Source organism: Heterodontus francisci, chromosome 40 (genome assembly GCF_036365525.1).
Source record: "Heterodontus francisci isolate sHetFra1 chromosome 40, sHetFra1.hap1, whole genome shotgun sequence".
NCBI lineage: Eukaryota > Metazoa > Chordata > Chondrichthyes > Heterodontiformes > Heterodontidae > Heterodontus > Heterodontus francisci.
The window spans coordinates 18,606,138-18,624,791 of record NC_090410.1 but is presented as its reverse complement, the minus strand read 5'-3'; the positions used below and the strand labels follow the sequence as shown (position 1 = coordinate 18,624,791).

At 44.7% G+C, this 18,654-nt stretch overlaps 1 protein-coding gene across 3 annotated transcripts in view; it reads right to left on the bottom strand.

The window, feature by feature from the left end:
* The window catches only part of LOC137353229 (regulator of microtubule dynamics protein 3-like), an 80,438-nt gene that overhangs the window by 36,835 nt on the left and 24,949 nt on the right, over positions 1–18,654 (bottom strand). For all 3 annotated transcript variants that reach the window (XR_010969820.1, XR_010969819.1, XM_068019306.1), the window contains exon 6: positions 18,174–18,246. Coding sequence is in view for 1 of the 3 variants with exons in the window: in XM_068019306.1 (XP_067875407.1) it covers positions 18,174–18,246 (73 nt within the window). In the remaining 2 variants the exon portion in view is untranslated. The remainder of the gene's footprint in view (positions 1–18,173; positions 18,247–18,654) is intronic.

The window sequence follows — 18,654 nt, the reverse complement described above, 5'->3', positions numbered from 1 at the left end:
GTTGTCTTCCTTTCTTACAGCCTGCTATGAGGCTGCAACTGCTCGTTTTCTTTCCTACACCCTGTCTGCCTTCAGAAATCTGTTAAATTTATCTGGAATCAAAGGTCAATGGTTCATTGTCCTTTTCCAATATGCAAAGTCCAGAAGTCAGGTTTCAGCAGAGCTGCCTGGACCTTCCATTGTTTCCAGGTGTTAGCAGCTGTCATGCATATTTGCATTCTCAGAATCACTGACTCCTTGTTTACGGTCCGAAAGTCTGGGAGGGTGAAACTCATTGGTCTTCAGGTGTTATACCCATGTAGTCTGTGTTTTTACAAAAAAAAGTCTTTGATCTGTGTTCTCTGTTGCCCTGGTAACCACAATTTCTATCTTGTCTTTAAGCAGAGTTGATGTGAGGTTACCTGACTTCTCTGACTACATCTTAAACTTTTTTTTAAAAATCAGTTTTTAAAACAATCATGTTACAAAGACCAGCGTTCATAACAAATGTCCGTGCAAGTTACACAAAATTTACACCTTTAATAGATTTTTGTGTTATTGATCTGTATATGTAAGTACAGGAAGTCTTTACTCAATGCTCAGTTACCAATAATTCAATGCATAGCTGACTCTTCACTAACTGTGGGCGGCACAGTGGCGCAGTGGTTAGCACCACAACCTCACAGCTCCAGCGACCCGGGTTCAATTCCGGCTACTGCCTGTGTGGAGTTTGCAAGTTCTCCCTGTGTCTGCGTGGGTTTCCTCCGGGTGCTCCGGTTTCCTCCCACATGCCAAAGACTTGCAGGTTGATAGGTGAATTGGCCATTATAAATTGCCCCTAGTATAGGTAGGTGGTAGGGAAATATAGGGACAGGTGGGGATGTGGTAGGAATATGGGATTAGTGTAGGATTAGTATAAATGGGTGGTTGATGGTCGGCACAGACTCGGTGGGCCGAAGGGCCTGTTTCAGTGCTGTATCTCTAAACTAAACTAAACTAAACTAAACTGTCAAAGTGGATGCAGTTATTTATGGTCCTGAATAGTATAAGAGGCCTCAAATCAGATAGGGCTGCAGGTCCTGACAACTATGCTCAGTAAACCTCTTGGATATGTACTTAACAGCTCACTAGAGTCAGGGAGTGTTCCCATGGACTGGGGAGAGAGAGAGATGTGCTGTCAATAGTCAAAAAGGGCAAGAAGTCAGAACGGGGATATTATAAGCTCATTAGCGTGACTTCAGTGAGACTGGAGTGAGATTGGATTGTTTGAGAACAAGGACAGAGTGGGATGATTAAAGACTCTCAACATGGCTTCTGGGAAAAGAGATCATGTCTCACCAATTTGGTTGAACTAATTGAGGAATTATAAGTTGGTGGTAGTCCAGTTGAGATTGTGAGCAAATCCATTTGGGAAGGCTAACAAGGCAAGGGAATACTCAATAAATGGTAGGATACTAAGAAGTGTAGAGGAACAGAGGGACGCTGGAGTGCATGTCCACAGATCCCTAAAGGTGGCTGGAGAGTTAAATAAGGTGGTCAAGAAGGTATACTGGATAGTTGCCTTTATTAGCCGAGGCATAGAATATAAGAGGTGAGAGGTTATGCTGGAACTGTATAAAACACGAGTGAGGCCACAACTCGAGTAATGCATGCAGTTCTGGTCACCGCACGATAGGGAAGATGTGATTGCACTAGACAGGGTACAGAGGATTTTTATGGGTGGGCTGTCTTATGAGGAAAGATTGGACAGGCTAGGCATGCATCTGCTGGAATTTAGAAGTGTTACGAGGTGACATGATTGAAACATATAAGATCCTGAGGAATCTTGACAGGATGGATGTGGAAAGGATGTTTCCCCTTGTGGGAGAATCTAGAACTAGGAGTCACTGTTTAAAAATAAGTGGTCGCCCATTTAAGACAGAGATGAGGAGAGTTTTTTTCTCTCAGAGGGTCACAAGTCTGGAATTCTCTTCCTCAAAAGGCGGTGGAAGCACAGTCTTTGAATATTTTTAAGGCAGAGGTAGATAGATTCTTGATAAGCAAGTGGGTGGAAGGTTATCGGGGGTAGGTGGAAATGTGGAGTAATCATTTCAGCCATGAACTTATCGAATGGCGGAGCAGGCTCGAGGGGCCTAGTGGCCTACTCCTGCTCCTAATTCATATGTTTGTATGAGGATGCTGCCTGTACTGGCGAATTTTAGTTATGAGGAAAGACTGGATAGGCTAGGGTTGTTTTCTTGGGAAGAGTATGTTGAGGGGAGACCTAACTGAAATGTGTAAAATTATGAGGGGTCCAGATAGAGTGGTTAGGAAGGCCCTATTCCCTTTGGTTGAGGGATCCGTAACAGGGGACATAGATTTGAGGGGAAATGTTTTCACCCAGAGGTTGGTGGAGATCTGGAACTCACTTCCTGAAAGGGCAGGAGAGGCAGAAACCTTCATAGGGCTGGATTTTAAGAAGCTCTCAATGTCAATTCATGGCCGGGGGTGTGGGGGGGGGGGGGTGCTTAAGATGGCTCTGGATGAGGACCGCCACGGACCTTGATACTGGCAGGGCACGGCCCGATCCTCCCGACAGTGGCGAGGCTCCATGGTGGCCCTCCCGCTGCTGGGCAACGGGACCACAATTATTTGTCACTCAAATTAATGAAATCAATAAATTTAAATATGCTTACCTTAATTCTTGAGGGCCTGCCGCGATCTTCGGCACAGCGGCTGGCACTCCCGCGCCTTCATATCCCCGTCCAGGGAAACGAGGCGCGACATTGGTTGGGAGGAGGGAAGGAGATAAGTTTGTCAGTGCAGGAGGGAGGAGGGACAGATGGGGTCAAATACATGTAATGGATGTAGGGAATGGTGGGAAGGGTTGAACCTTAAACTTTGTGCACTTTGGAGGCGGGGGGGGGCGCGGAAGATGAGATGTAAAAGCTAAGTGTTTTGGGGGTGTAAGGGCAAATAGTTAATGTAATAGTTATTGGGGGGTGGGAAAGGGGCAAAAGAAGTGTATTTATTAAATTTTGCTGTATATTTCTTTAAATACTTAAATAAGCCAGCATGTATGGCTACCCTTTAAAAATGGCACCAGCGCCTACGCACAGGTAGCTGACACCATTGCCGGGGACAGACTGAAGGGGCAGGCCACCCCGACTATTTAAATGAGCCGCGCGCTTAGAATCGCGGTGGCTCTTTGGCACCAGTTTTTCAGCTTGCTGCCGAGATCGGCAGCGGGCTCATAGAATCCGGCCCATAATGTTTAAAAAGTACTTTGATATGCACTTGAAGTGCTGTAACCTACAAGGTTACAGACCAAGAGCTGGAAAGTGGGATTAGGCAGGATGCTACCTGTCAGCCGGTGCCGACACAACGGGCCGAGTAGCCCCCTTCTGTGCTGTAGATTTTTATGATTTTCTATGATATTGCATACTTGCATTTTCAAATGGCTTTTGACAAAGTTGTTACAGTATAAGATAGTCCTGTGGGATTAGTAGGCAGATCTTGGGTTGAAAAAGGAATTGGCTGCATTTTCGCAGGCAGTACGTTGTTATTAATGGCAGTGGTTCTGCACGGAGACTAATTTTACCAGTGGAGTCCTGTTGGGTTTGGTGTTAGGGCTGCTGCTCTTCACAATTTTTATTAATGATCTGGATGAAGGTTTTGTAAGGAACTGTTTGCATATTTGTAGATGATACAAAGATCTGTGCGAGAGTTAGGACTTTGCAGGAAAAAAAATGACTCTCATCAGATCTGAATACTATGAGGGAATGGGCATCCAGTGGGTGCCATTTGGTGCAGATAGATGTAGCATCATGCATGTGGGTAGGGTAAACACAAGGTATACATATACCGTGCAGTGTTCTAAACTAATGACTGTTCAGTAGGAAAAATATCTAAATTTATTACCAACTAAAATATAAACAAGGGAACGGAGATATTTTTCTTAGATCATGGGTGGGCAGCTGAGACCTGTTGCTTGCAATTCTTGCACCATGAGTGCTGGGGCCTCAACTGTTTTGGTCTCCTTATCTGAGAAAGGATGTTCTTACTATAGAGGGAGTGCAGCGAAGGTTTACCAGACTGATTCCTGGGGTGGCGGGACTGATGTATGAGTAAAGATTGAGTCAGTTAGGATTATATTCGCTGGAGTTCAGAAGAGTGAGGGGGGATCTCATAGAAACCTATAAAATTCTAACAGGACTTGACAGGGTAGATGCAGGAAGGATGTTCCCGATGGTGGGGGAGTCCAGAACCAGGGGTCATAGTCTAAGGATACCTTTCAGGACTGAGATGAGGAGACATTTCTTCACCCAGAGAGTGGTGAGCCTGTGGAATTTGCTACTACAGAAAGCAGTTGAGGCCAAAACATTGTATGTTTTCAAGAAGGAGTTGGATATAGCTCTTGGGTCTAAAGGGACCAAAGGGTGTGGGGAGAAAGGTAGCCAAACCATGGCTTACAAGGGAAATTAGAGATAGCATTAGATCCAAGGAAGAGGCATATAAATTTGCCAGGAAAAACAACAGACCTGAGGATAGGAAGTAGTTTAGAATTCAGCAAAGGAGGACCATGGGATTGATTAAGAAGGGGAAAATAGAGTATGAGAGCAAGCTTGCGGGGAACATAAAAACTGACTGTAAAAGTTTTTATAGGTATGTGAAGAGAAAAAGATTGGTGAAGACAAATGTCAGAAACAGGGGAATTTATTATGGGGAATAAAGAAATGGCTGACCAACTAAATGCATACTTTGGTTCTGTCTTCACAAAGGAGGACACAAATATCATACCAGAAATGTTGGGGAACACAGGGCTTAGTGAGAAAGAGGAACTGAAAGAAATCAGTACCAGTAGAGAAATGGTGTGGGGGAAATTGATGGGATTGAAGGCCGATAAATCCCCAGGGCCTGATGGTATGCATCCCAGAGTACTTAAGGAAGTGGCCCTAGAAATAGTGGATGCATTGGTGGTCATCTTCCAAGATTTTATAGACTCTAGAACAGTTCCTACAGATTGGAGGGTAGCTAATGTAACCCCACTATTTAAAAAGGGAGGTAGAGAGAAAGCAGGGAATTATAGACCAGTCAGCCTGACATCGGAGGTGGGGAAAATTCTAGAGTCCATTATCAAAGATTTTATAGCAGAGCACTTAGAGAACAGTGGTAGAATCGGGCAGAGTCAGCATGGATTTATGAAAGGGAAATCATGCTTGACAAATCTACTAGAATTCTTTGAAGATGTAACTAGTAGAGTTGATGAGGGGGAGCCAGTGGATGTGGTTTATTTGGACTTTCAGAAGGCTTTCGACAAAGTCCAACATAAGAGATTAGCATGTAAAATTAAAGCGCATGGGATTGGGGGTAGTGTATTGCGATGGATAGAAAATTGGTTGGCAAACAGGAAACAATGAGTACGGATAAATGGGTCTTTTTCTGAATGGCAGGCAGTGACTAGTGGGGTACTGCAGCGATCGGTGCTAGGACCCCAGCTATTCACAATATACATTAATCATTTATGTGAGGGAACTAAATGCAATATCTCCAAATTTGCAGATGACACAAAACTGGGTGGGAGGGTGAGTTGTGAGGAGGATGCAGAGAGGGTTCAGGATAATTTGTACAAGTTGAGTGAGTGGGCTAACGCATGGCAGATGCAGTATAATGTGGATAAATGTGAGGTTATCCACTTTGGTAGCAAAAACAGGAAGGCAGATTATTATCTGAACGGCTATAAACTGAGAGAGGGGAATATGCAGCGAGACCTGGGAGTTCTCGTACACCAGTCGCTGAAGGTAAGCATGCAGGTGCAACAGGCGGTAAAAAAGGCAAATGGTATGTTGGCCTTCGTAGCGAGAGGATTCAAGAACAGGACCAGGGATGTCTTGCTGCAATTATACAGGGCCTTGGTGAGGCCACAACTGGAATATTGTGTGCAGTTTTGGTCTCCTTATCTGAGGAAGGATGTTCTTGCTATAGAGGGAGTGCAGCGAAGGTTTACCAGACTGAATCCTGGGATGGCGGGACTGACGTATGAGGAGTGATTGAGTCAGTTAGGATTCTATTCGCTGGAGTTCAGAAGAGTGAGGGGGGATATCATAGAAACGTATAAAATTCTAACAGGACTTGACAGGGTAGATGCGGGAAGGATGTTCCCGATGGTGGGGGAGTCCAGAACTAGGGGTCATAGTGTAAGGATACGGGGTAAACCTTTCAGACTGAGATGAGGAGAAATTACTTCACCCAGAGAGTGGTGAGCCTGTGGAATTCACTACCACAGAAAGCAGTTGAGGCCAAAACATTGTATGTTTTCAAGAAGGAGTTAGATATAGCTCTTGGGTCTAAAGGGATCAAAGGGTATTGGGCGAAAGCGGGAACAGGTTACTGAGTTGGATGATCGGCCATGATCAAAATGAATGGCGGAACAGGCTTGAAGGGCCGAATGGCCTACTCCTGCTCCTATTTTCTATGTTTCTATGTTTACAATCTATATTAATGATTTGGATGAAGGGACTGAATGTATGGTTGCTAAATTTGCTGATGACACAAAGATAGGTCGGAGTGTAAGTTGTGAAGAGGACATAAAGAGTCTGCAAACAGATATAGACAGGTTATGTGACTGGGTAAAAATTTGGCAGATAAGAGTATAACATAGGTAAAAGTGAACGTGTCCACTTTAGCAGGAAAAACAGAGAAGCAGTATATTATTTAAATAGAGAGATTGCACGGCAAGTGATTTGGAAGACAAATGGAATGTTGTCATTTATTGCAAGGGGAATGGAATATATAAGTAGGGAAGCTGTTCTACAGTTATGGGGCATTGGTGAGACCAGATCTGGAGTACTGCGTACAGTTTTGATCTCCTTACTTAAGGATATAATTGTATTGGAAGCAGTTCAGAGAAGGTTCACTCAACTGATTGCTGGGATGAAGGGGTTATCTTGTCAGCAAAGGCTGGACAGGTTAGGCCTGTATCCATTGGAGTTCAGAAGAATAAGAGGTGATCTTATTAAAACGTAGAAGATCCTGAGGAGACTTGACAGTGTGAATGCTGAGAGGATGTTTCCCCTTATAGGAGAAACTAGAATTAGGGGACACAGTTTAAAAATGAGGGGTCTCCCATTTAAGATGGAGACGAGGAAAATGTTTATCTCTTACAGGGTTGTTAGTCTGTGGAATTCTCTTCCCCAGAGAGCAGTGGAGGCATGGTCATTGAATATCTTTAAGGCTGAATTACACAGATTCTTGATTGACAAGGGAGTCAAAGGTTATAGTGCCTAGACAGGAAAGTAGAGTTGACGCTGCAGTCAGATCAGCCATGATCTTATCAAATGGTGAGGCAGGCTCGAGAGGCCGAATGGCCTACTCCTGCTCCTAATTCATAAGAAACTTCAGGACTCCTCATGTGTCTTGGGGGAATCACATGTGTAGGATGCGTCTTCCGCTGCGTGAGCTTGAGCTCAGGATCTCTGAGCTTGAGGGGCAGCTGCAGTCACTGCGGAGCACCAGGGAGCTGGAGAGTTTCCTGGATCATATGTTCAAGGAGGTGGTCACTCCACAGGCAGTGAGAGTTCAGGATAGTGGATGGGTACCCATCTGTAAGAATAGGAAGAGGCAGGAAGCGCAGGACTCTTTGGGGTGTGTGCCACTCTCAAACCGGTACATAGCTTTGCAGACTGCTGGGAGTGACGATATCTTGAAAGAGTGCAGTCCAGACTATGGCACAAATGGGCAAGGGACTGCACAGAAGGGAACAGCAAAGAATAGCAATTCAGTCGTCATAGGAGATCCCATAATTAGGAGGGCAGACAGGCACTTCTGCAACCGTCATCGTAAGTTGCGCATGGTCTGTTTCCTCCTTGTGCCAGAGTAAAGGACATCATTGAGGGTGTATAATATTCTGCAGGAGGAAGGGAGTGAAACAGAAGTTGTGGTACATGTCGGTACCAACAACAAAGATAAAAAGTATTGAGGTCCTACGGTCAGATTTTCAGGAGCTGGGGAGGAAGTAAAAAAGTAGGACCTCGAAGGTTGTAATCTCTGGATTACTCCCAGTGTCATGCACTAGCAAAAGTATAAACAGGAAGATAAGGAGGATCAATGCGTGCCTTGAGGCATGGTGCAGGACAGAGGGCTTCAGATTCTTAGGACCTTGGGACCAGTTTTGGGGCAGGAGGCACCGCAACAGAATCAATGGTCAATGTCCACTCGGGAGGTTCAGTAGTGTGATTGTGGAGGTTTTAAACTAAACTGGCAGGGGAATGGGCACCAGCATATAGAAGTAGAATAGAGGAATAATTTGCATAAAGGAGTGAGTGTGTTGGATCATACTAAAGAAGGATATAGTACCATATTAGATAGGAGCAGACTAGGAAGGACTATGAAGAGTATAAATCCAGGTTTACAATGCATGTATGTAAATACACAAAATGTGGTGAATAGGATTGGTGAGCTACAAGCACAAATATCTGTGTGGGAATATGATGTAATGGCAATAATGGAAACGTGGCTTAAAATGGTGAGGACTAGGTGCTTAATATTCAAGGATACAAAGTGTTCAGAAAAGATAGGGAAGGATAAAAGGAAGGTAAGGTGGCAGTGCTGATTTGGGAAGACAGTGTAGTGTTGGAAAGAGAGGATATCCTTGAGGGGGCAAAGACTGAATCCATTTCATTAGCATTGTGAAGCAAAAAGGGGATGATGACATTACTAGGGGTATTCTGTATGCCTCCAAATAGTGAGAGAGAGAGAGACAGAGGAAATGACAGAGATGTGCAAGAGCTATAGAGTGGTGATACTGGGGGACTTTAATTACCCAAAGATTGACTGGGATAATGTTACAGTAAAGGGTAAGGAGTTGGAGGAATTTCTGAAATGTGTTCAGGGAAATTTCCTTGACCAGTATGTTCTTGGCCCAACTAGGAAGGAGGCATTGTTGGATCTGATGCTGGGGAATGAGGCAGGCCAAGAGTACCAAGTGTCTGCAGGGAAACACTTGGGTAAGAGTGACTGTATCATAAGGTTTAGATTAGCAATGGAGAAGAACAAGGAACAATCTAAAGTAGAACTTCTACATTGGAAGAGGGGTAACCTCAATGGGATGAGGGTGGATCTAGCCAGGGTAAAATGGAACCAAAGATTGACAGAAAAACTGTAATGGAACAATAGGTGATCTTTAAGGAGGTGACTTTTCAGGTACAGGCTAGGTACATTTCAACAAGGGCAAAAGGTAAGGGAAACATCTTTGGATGATGTGGGAGATAGAGAATATGATGAAACAAAAAAAAAGTGCATGATGCATGTCAGGTGAATTCTTCAAGCGGGAACCAGGCCAACTCTATGACTCTAAGTTGAGAGTTGCGCGAGGAAAATATGTCTGGCAAAGAGAGAATGAGAGAATAGAATGGCAGTTAACATAAAAGGGAATCCAAAAATCTTGTTCTGGTATATAAATAGTAAGCAGGCAGTTAGAAATGGGGTGAGGCCTATTAGGGACAAAGAGGGTGATATATCCTTAGAGGTGCAGGGCAAGGCTAGAATACTTAATGAGTACCTTGTATCGGTGTTTACTGAGGAAGAGGACACTGACAAAATATCAGGAGAAGCGGAGATTGTAGAGGTAATGCATGAGGTGAAAATTGATTGGCAGGATGTGCTGCAAAGGCTGGCTATGCTTCGCGTGGATAAGTCAACTGGTCTGGATGGCTTGTATCCCAGGTTGCTAAAGTAAGTGGGTGTGGAGATAGCGGAAGTGCTTGTCATAATATGCCAATCTTCCCTAGATACAGTGGTGGGGGAAGGGGGGCGGGGAGGAGGTTCCAGAGTGACACCTTTATTCAAGAAAGGGTGTAAGGGCATTCCTAGTAACTACAAGCCTATCAGTTTAACATCTGTGGTGGGTAAGGGTTAAAAAACAATAATCAAGAAAAAAAATCAACAGGCACTTGGAGAGATTTGAGTTAAGGAGAGCCAGCACGGATTTGTAAAAGACAGATCATGCTTGACTAATCTAATTGATATTTTTGATGAAGTAACAGAGAAAGTAGATGAAGGGAAAGCAATGGATGTTGCCTATATGGATTTTAAGAAAGCCTTTGACAAAGTACCACACAAAAGGCTGGTTAACAAAATTGAAGCTCATAGAATAGAAGGGTCAGTTTCAGCTTGAATAAAAAAACTGGCTTAAGGACAGAAAACAGTGAGTCATAGTAAATGGTCATTTTTCAGACTCGAGGATGGTAGACAGTGGTGTTCACCAAGGGTCAGTGTTTTTTTTGATTTACATAAATGACTAGGATATTGGAATACAGAATAAAACTTCAAAATTTGCCAATGATACCAAACTTGGAGGTGTGGCAGACAGTGAGGATGATATGAACCGCCTGCACCCGGACATAGATAAGTTAGCAGAATGGGCAGACAAATGGTAGATGGAATTTAATACAGAGAAATGTGAGGTGTTGCATTTTGGCAAAAGGGATATGGAAAGGCAATACAGAGTAAATGGTACGGTTCTAAAGAGTGTGCAGGGACAAAGGGACCTTGGGGTCCACATGCACGGATCTGTGAAGGTGGCAGGGCATATTGAGAGAGTAGTTCGAAAATATATGAGATCTTGGGCTTTATAATTAGAGATATTGAGTACAAAAGCAGGAAAGTTATGCTGAACCATTATAAAGTTCTGGTTGGGCTACAACTAGAGGTTTTATTTGTTTGTGGGATGTAGGCGTCACTGGGCTAGGCCAGCATTTATTGTCCATCCTTAATTGCCCTGAGTGGCTTGCTAGGCCATTTCAGAGGGCATTTTAAAAGTCGACCAAATTGCTGTGGGTCTGGAGTCACATGTAGGCCAGACCAGGTAAGTTCAGCAGATTTCCTTCCCTAAAGGACATCAGTGAACCAGATGGGTTTTTACAACAATCAACGATAATTTCATGGTCACCATTAAACTAGACTAGAGTAATGCGTCCAGTTCTGGTCACTGCCTTTTAGGAAGGATGTGAAGGTCTTTGAGAGGGTGCAGAGAAGATTTATCATAATGGTTCCAGGAATGAGGGATTTTAACTACAAGATTAAGTTGGAGAAGCTAAAGTTGTTCTCCTTGGAGCAAAGGAGACTGAGATTAAGACAGGTTTAGATAAGGCAGACAAAGAAAAGCTGTTCCCATTAGCTGATTTTACATGGACTTGGGGACACAGATTTAAGGTTTTGGGCAAGAGATGTAAGGGGGGGATGTGCGGAAGAACTTTTTTACGCAGCGAGTGGTAATGACCTGGAACTCGCTGCCTATGAGGGCAGTGGAAGCAGAGATGATGAATGATTTCAAAAGGAAACCGGATGGGCACTTGAGGGAAATAAACTTGCAGGGCTACTGCGATAGAGCAGGGGATTGGGACTGACTGGACTGGAGAGCCAGAATGGACTTGATGGGCCGAATGGCCTCCTTCCGTGTCATAATGACTCTATGAGAATCCAATTTAAAAAAACTAGAGTACTATATTGTCCCTGTTTAAGACCCTGGTTTGACCTCATCTAGAAGACTGTGTCCAGTTTTGGTCACATGGTGGGTGATCTAGAGGCCCTGGAAAAGCTTGTGGTGGACTGTTAAATTGATACCTAGCTTAAAGGCTGTCAGTTACCAGAAAATAGGCTTTGAAGGCTGGATCGTTTTAATCTCAAAAAACCTAGACTTCCAGATGATTTGATTGAGCTCTTTAAAATAACAAAGGGACTAGATTATGCCCAAGCAGTTATACTACTTTAGATAGGTTAGGGGAAACCAGGAAATGTGTGTATAACTTATGTAAGTACAGAACTAGGCTAAATGTCAGGAAATTTTTTTTTAAAAAGTTGTCATATCCACTGCATTCAAAAGGAAGCTGGACAGGTTCACAACCATGGCTGACATCACAGTGCATAAAAGGTAGGTGGACTGGGTGGGGGGCGAGGGGGCGGGTGTGCTGTGAGATGTGTCTCCCGATTGCTGTGGTCTCCTACAATTCATTTTCATCAGTTTTGTGTCCTCAGAGGAGATTTCCAGATTTCTTTCCCCTGAATTGGCCCAGGGTATTTTTCTCTGTTTTTATGCCTGTCAGAAAATCATGTGAATGCTGATGGGTGGGAGGGGAAAGCATTGGGAATCATGATGCTCAGTCACATCATGATTGTATGGGACATGTCCAGTGGACCAGCTGGTCTTTTCCTGTACTTTTTCACATATTCATGAATATGAAGTTGCTCAACCCAACAGTTTACATATGGGGTAATTTTCCGAACAGGTGCAGGTGATGATAAGTGCTGCCGTGGCCACCATCTATTGGGCAGTTTTAGCTGTGTCAACCATTGTTATCCAAATGTCAACTTTAATGGTGTCATTATTTCTACAAACAGCAGTGGACTAAACCTGCTGGCAATCTGTCAACACTCACCGTCTAGGCTCATTTGGGTGACATGCCATTGAATGGCTGGAGCCCATGCAATCTTACCCCATCATTGTCACCACCTTCAGGATTAGGAAAGAAAACATGGCGGGGGACAGTGGCGCAGTGGTTAGCACCGCAGCCTCACAGCTCCAGGGACCCGGGTTCAATTCTGGGTACTGCCTGTGCGGAGTTTGCAAGTTCTCCCTGTGTCTGCGTGGGTTTCCTCCGGGTGCTCCGGTTTCCTCCCACATGCCAAAGACTTGCAGGTTGATAGGTTAATTGGCCATTATAAATTGCCCCTAGTATAGGTAGGTGGTAGGGAAATATATAGGTGGGGATGTGGTAGGAATATGGGATTAGTGTAGGATTAGTATAAATGGGTGGTTGATGGTCGGCACAGACTCGGTGGGCCGAAGGGCCTGTTTCAGTGCTGTATCTCTAAACTAAACTAAACTAAACTTAATCAGCACGTCCCTAACAGTCAGCTGTAAAACATAGTGATTCCTTTTATTGGAGTTTTCACTGACATTTCTCAGATTTTTAAATGTGTCTGTTGATAATAATACAGGATAACTTGCATTAGAATTATACTTTATCCTGCACTTACATTATTACTTGCTTGGGGCTCTGTTACTGACAGATTATAGCCCTAGGAAATGCACCAAAATGTGCAACAGCCCGAGTCTGGGGCTGTTCTTAATGGACTGGTTAATAAGGATGTTTTAACCTTCGTGCGAAAAATGCACAGAGAAAATTAAACACTTGGGAGGGGAATTTTATGTGGGTTTGGAGGCGGGGAGAGCATAAAATCAGGTGGGATGGTGGTGGTGGGGTGGGGTTCCACCGCTATCCCACCTCCACCAAAATTTAGTCAGGGGTCGGAAGACTTGTTAACAGCCTTCCCACCCCGCTGCCAAATGAGGCCCTTAACTGGGCAATTAACCCCCAATTAAGGGCCTCAACCCACCGCCACAATTAGCCATGTGGCGAGTGGCTCTGTTGCCGCATGGGAAGCAAGCCACGAAAATCCATGCAGGCTGCTTCCCGACTCCAGGGTGGTGGGGGAGGTTGAGGGGTCCCTCGATAAAAGGCACTTAGTGCCTGTTTGAGGGACCTGGCATCGGGAAGTGGGAGGGAGCCCCTGAGAGCCACTCCCCTGCCCTTGCTGCCGACCCCCCCCTACACACCCTCCCCCGCAACCCTCACCCCGCCCCTCCCACCCCAACCTACCTGTGGCCTGAGTCCAGCACCGCTCCTGAGCTTCCGGTAGGTGCTCCTCCGGCAGCATCTACCGCCTCCGCAGTGGCATTGCCGCTGCCAGCCTCTGATTGGCCGTCATCTCTCCAAGGGTGGGACTTCCAGTGACAGGATCACGTGGAAAGCCCACCGCAGTCCACTTAAGTGCCTGATTGGCACTAGATTTGGTGGGCCTTCCACAGAAGAGGTGATGCGGGGATCTTGGCATCGCCTTTTCCGGATGTCGTCATTCCCACCCAACAGAATAAAATCCTTGCCTTGGAGATAATTTAGAAGGAACAAATTCCAGTTGAAAGAAATAATGACTTGCTTTTATTTAGCAGCAGCAATATCTCAAAGTGCTTGTCATGCTAGGCCCCGAACTGCCAAGAATGAGGCACATTAATTTTGTCATGAACATTGATTTTAAACTGTTACTGAAGTGAAGAAAGGACTTGTTAAACAGATCAGCCATGGCTGGAAAAGACATTTGCATATTAACAGACAGTATTTGGAAGGACAAAGCAGCCATCTTCTGACAGATTCAACCCACAATAGGCTTTTGATCACGGACGTTGAAGGTGGGGGAGCTCGCATTCCAGGCTGACTGCAAAGATGGCCGAATACACAAACGGACATGGTCAAACCAGCTAGTCACAGGACTAACCTGCTGGGCTATCCCCAGTGAAAACACGGCCAATATGGAGGAGCATAATTCAGGGCTGGGTACAAAATTGTTAAAACTAGCTCAAATAATTCCAAAATTCAATGAGGAGGATGTAGAAGTTTTTTGTGTCCTTTGAGAAACTGGCAAGGCAGCTAAAATGGCCAGCTGAGACCTGGCCTCTTTTACTACAAAACAAGCTAACTGGAAAAGCCCATGAGGTTTATTCCCTGTTGCCAGATGAGAGTTCATCAAATTATGAACTGACCAAAAATGCTATCCTCGGGGCATATGAATTAGTATCTGAAGCCTCTCGCCAAATGTTTACAACCATGAAGAAGCAAGCTAATCAAACTTATCTGGAGTTTGAAAGAAGTGAGCAACTGGCTTTTGACCAGTGGCTGAGGGTTCTTAAAGTACAGATCAACTATGAGAATCTCAGAGAAGTAATTCTGTTGCAGGAATTTAAACACTCTCTCCCACTCTCCATAAAGACCCATGTAAAGAGCCTGATAAGCGGCCATCCTGGCCGATGAGTTTGCTTTAATTCATAAGTCAGTTTCCCGGGGGGAACCTTTCCTAGTCATTCCCACAAATCTGAAAGGGACAAAGGATGGAAAAGTGATAGGAGCCCAAGCAGTCCTGGGAGAGAAAGGAAAGCAGAAAACACAGGGGACCCTCCTCTAGCCAAAAGGGAAGGTGCTGTGAGCAAGAGTGAGACCCGGAGACCTGTGTGCTTCCATTATAATAAAGCAGGGCATTTAAGAGCTGACTGCTGGAAACTAAAAGGAAAACCTGTAGGATTAATCAGGGCACATCCGCTCAGTGAAAAAGAACCTGATGGAAAGCACAGAAGAACAAGCTGTGGCTTTAACTGCAGTAAGAGTGAGACCCAGGAAGTCTACCACTGCAAGTGCAGCAAAATTTAATAGGGTTCCTGAGGGTTTTGTGTCTGAAGGGAGAATAACCTCATACCTCTCAGGGACACAGGGGCCACTAGATTCCTTTTACTGGGAAAAGGCCTGACCTTTCTCCCAGAGAGTGCAGTGAACACCAAAAATGGTGCTGAATGGTATCGGAGGGTAGTGTATGCCTGTACCTGTGCGCCGGATGCACCTGGAGTGCGATCTAGTTTTGGGACTGGTGACCGTAGGTATTGTCCCTAGTTTGCCTGTGGACGGGGTTGACCTGCTCCTAGGTAATGATCTGGCGGGGTTGAAGGTGGTAGCCCCCCAGTAGTGAAAGAAAGACTGCAGGAGGTCAGACAGACAGGGCAGTGGAGGGAGACAGACCCCTGCAGTTTCCCTGAATGTGTAGTGGATCAGGCCATGATCAAACCAGTTCCCCCTGAGGAGACTGAATTAACACTGCAGGCAGATGACCAGGTCTGTCTATCTGAGTCTTTCTTTGGAAAGTTAGGAGACCCAGGGAATGAATTAAATGGATTTTCCCTAACTGAGGCTCAGCGAGCCAACCCAGTATTGCAAGAGTTAGAACAGGCTGCCCAGTCTGAAAGTGAAGCAGGGGGAGTCCCTGACTGCTACTATTTAAAGAATGAGGTACTGATGAGGACATGGAGTTCTCCTCACAGACCTGAGAGCAAGGAGTGGACAGTGGTTCACCAGTTAGTGGTGCCACAGAGGTACTGGAGAGAAATATTAAGAAGGGCTCACAAGACTACAGTGGCTGTACATGCCGGTATATGAAAGACCAAAGCCCGCATAAGACAGCAGTTTGACTGGCCAAAACTCCACAAAGATGTGATGGAGTACTGCAGGAGTTGCCACATGTGCCAGGTTGAGGGGAAACCCCAACCTACAGTGAAACCTGCACCCCTGTACTGGTGTTAGGAGGACCCTCCAGCAGAGGGTAGGTGAAAAGTAAGGGACCCCCGCCGAGAACAAAAGGGGACAGGCAGGCACAAGGCTGGCAAAAGTTTAGAAAGAGAAGGGGAAAAAGCGACCAAGAGGGCAGGTTAAAGGAAGTCTGGCAGGAATCCCAGATGAAAACCCCTACTGTCCGGTCAGCCAACCCCAGAAAATGTGAAAAATTAGACCCCACATCCTCCTAGGTAAATGTAGACACTATAAGCACCCCACCAGAGTTGGTAACAGCATTTACAGGAACCTGCAGAGACAAAGAAAGACCTCTAGGAGGACACAGAAACCGTGAGGGTGATGCCTCACCTAGTCGAAATGCCACAGGGGAGTGCAGTGGAGTCTGCACAAATACCTGCAGGCAGGAGCGTGCTCTGAGACACAGGGGAGATGAGCAAAAATTCCTCCCCCACAGTCAGAAAAAAAGAGAACCACCCATCCCCTGAAGGCAAAAGCCTTTGCATGACTCAACAAAGCACTGAAAGAGAGTTCAGGATAGACCCGCCCACTACTGATTCTTTTTAAAAAAATAATTACCTCAGCAGGAACAAAGAGCCTAGGCAGCCATGGAAATGGACAAACGGAAGAGAAACTTCCCAAAACAAAACATGTTTATTGGGATGCCAAAAAGGGGGCTGTTAAAGCAGCACTGGCACAAAGAGAAGACAAGCTGTAATAAGTTTTAGAATTTATGAAGTAATGAGAGAAATGCATGTTTTTTTCTGTGTCTTACATTTTTCACTCGCTCCTTTTAATGAAATGCGCTTTTCTCAAATCGCACTTCATTCCGCTGGGTGTGGAGGTGTCATGCTTGGCCCCCACCTGTCAAGAATGAGGCACATTAATTTTGTCATGAACATTGATTTAAAACTGTTACAGGAGTGAAGAAAGGACTTGTTAAACAGATCAGCCATGGCTGGAAAATACATTTGCATATTAACAGACAGTGTTTGGAAGGACAAAGCAGCCATTCCCTGACACATTCAACCCACAATGGACTTCTGATCACCAGACGTTAAAGGTAAGGGAGCTCGCATTCCAGGCTAACTGCTAAGATGGCCGAATACACAAACGGACATGGTCAAACCAGCTAGTCACAGGACTAACCTGCTGGGCAACCTGAGTTTTTTGAATTTGTACAAACAGTTTGGGCAAAAAAGCAGAATGCTCCTGGACTAAGATCATCTCTCCTGGCTGGCTCGCACAGACTTTCCTGTCTGCCTGCTCCCATCTCTTTCTCACAAGCTTCTGAATCCAATAAAGACACATGAACTCCAAGAAAGAAAAGTCTCCTACAGCGAACAAGATTCAAGAAGAATACTGGGTCCCAACGAAAAGCAAGATATTGCCTCAAACTTTTCCACTTTATTTTTCATCTGCTCTTTTCTGTTTCTATTTGCATGTGTGTATCGCGTATACATGCTAGCGTGGGCGTGTTGTGTATGTAGGCTTTAACCGAATTCGAGTTTAATAAATTTCAACTTTTCTTCTTTAAACCTAAGAATGCCTGTTTGTGCTGGTTTATTTGCCTTGTAATTGGAAAGCGGTGAGCAAGGATTCACCAAGGGGGAGTTAAAAACGGTGTATTTAAAAATTAAACCCTGTTACAGTCAAACCAGGTGAAGGCTGAGAGGGACCCCTCGACACCTTTCTCACCTATACGTAACAGTGCTTCACATAAATTGAACTTGAAGTGACCTAACTTGTTAATGTGTTTACATGGCAACCCTTTTGTATATGGCAACACCCCATGAACACCAATAATTTGAATTGTTCATCTGTTTTTGTTGGTGTTGGTTAAGAAAGAAGGATTGACCAGAACACCATTTTCTTCCTATACTACAGTGGGATCTTTAATTCTTACGTGGCCATTAGAACAGGTTGCAGAGTCATGATTTGATCTATCACCTGAAGGGCAGAAGGCCCATTAATAGAGCCTCCCCTAATACCGCACTGGAGTGTCATCCTAGTTTGTACATTCAGGATACTTCAATTAATATTTTGCCTGACCTTGAGATCATTATTTTCTTCACACCTATCCTCAGTGTCATGGTCCTGCAGATGTTGACACACAACAGCAAGCCTTCATCATGAGAGAAAGAAAATCAAATATTAAAATACAATATCGTTTAAACTGACATCCGGAGATGACAATTAATAATCTTGGTGAAGCAGAGATATCATCACATGCATGGGGAAGATCTCATCTGTTTTCTAATTATATGGAAATAATAAAAGGCCCAGAGTTTGTTGCAGCAGGGCATCTCATGGCATTCCCTATTAATTAGAGTTTTTCCCTCATCTTTCAGCTCAAATTTTTGCCCTGCAAGTTGCTGGAAGTGTTAGCTGATAACGCCGTGGCGAAGGCAAAGGGGCATCTGGAAGCTTAGTGAACAATGATACCAACAGTCTATGAGATTTAAGGATTAATAAAAGCAGAGGAATGACAGAGAAGGAAATCGGTGAATTAGAGTCAAATTAGTTCATAAAA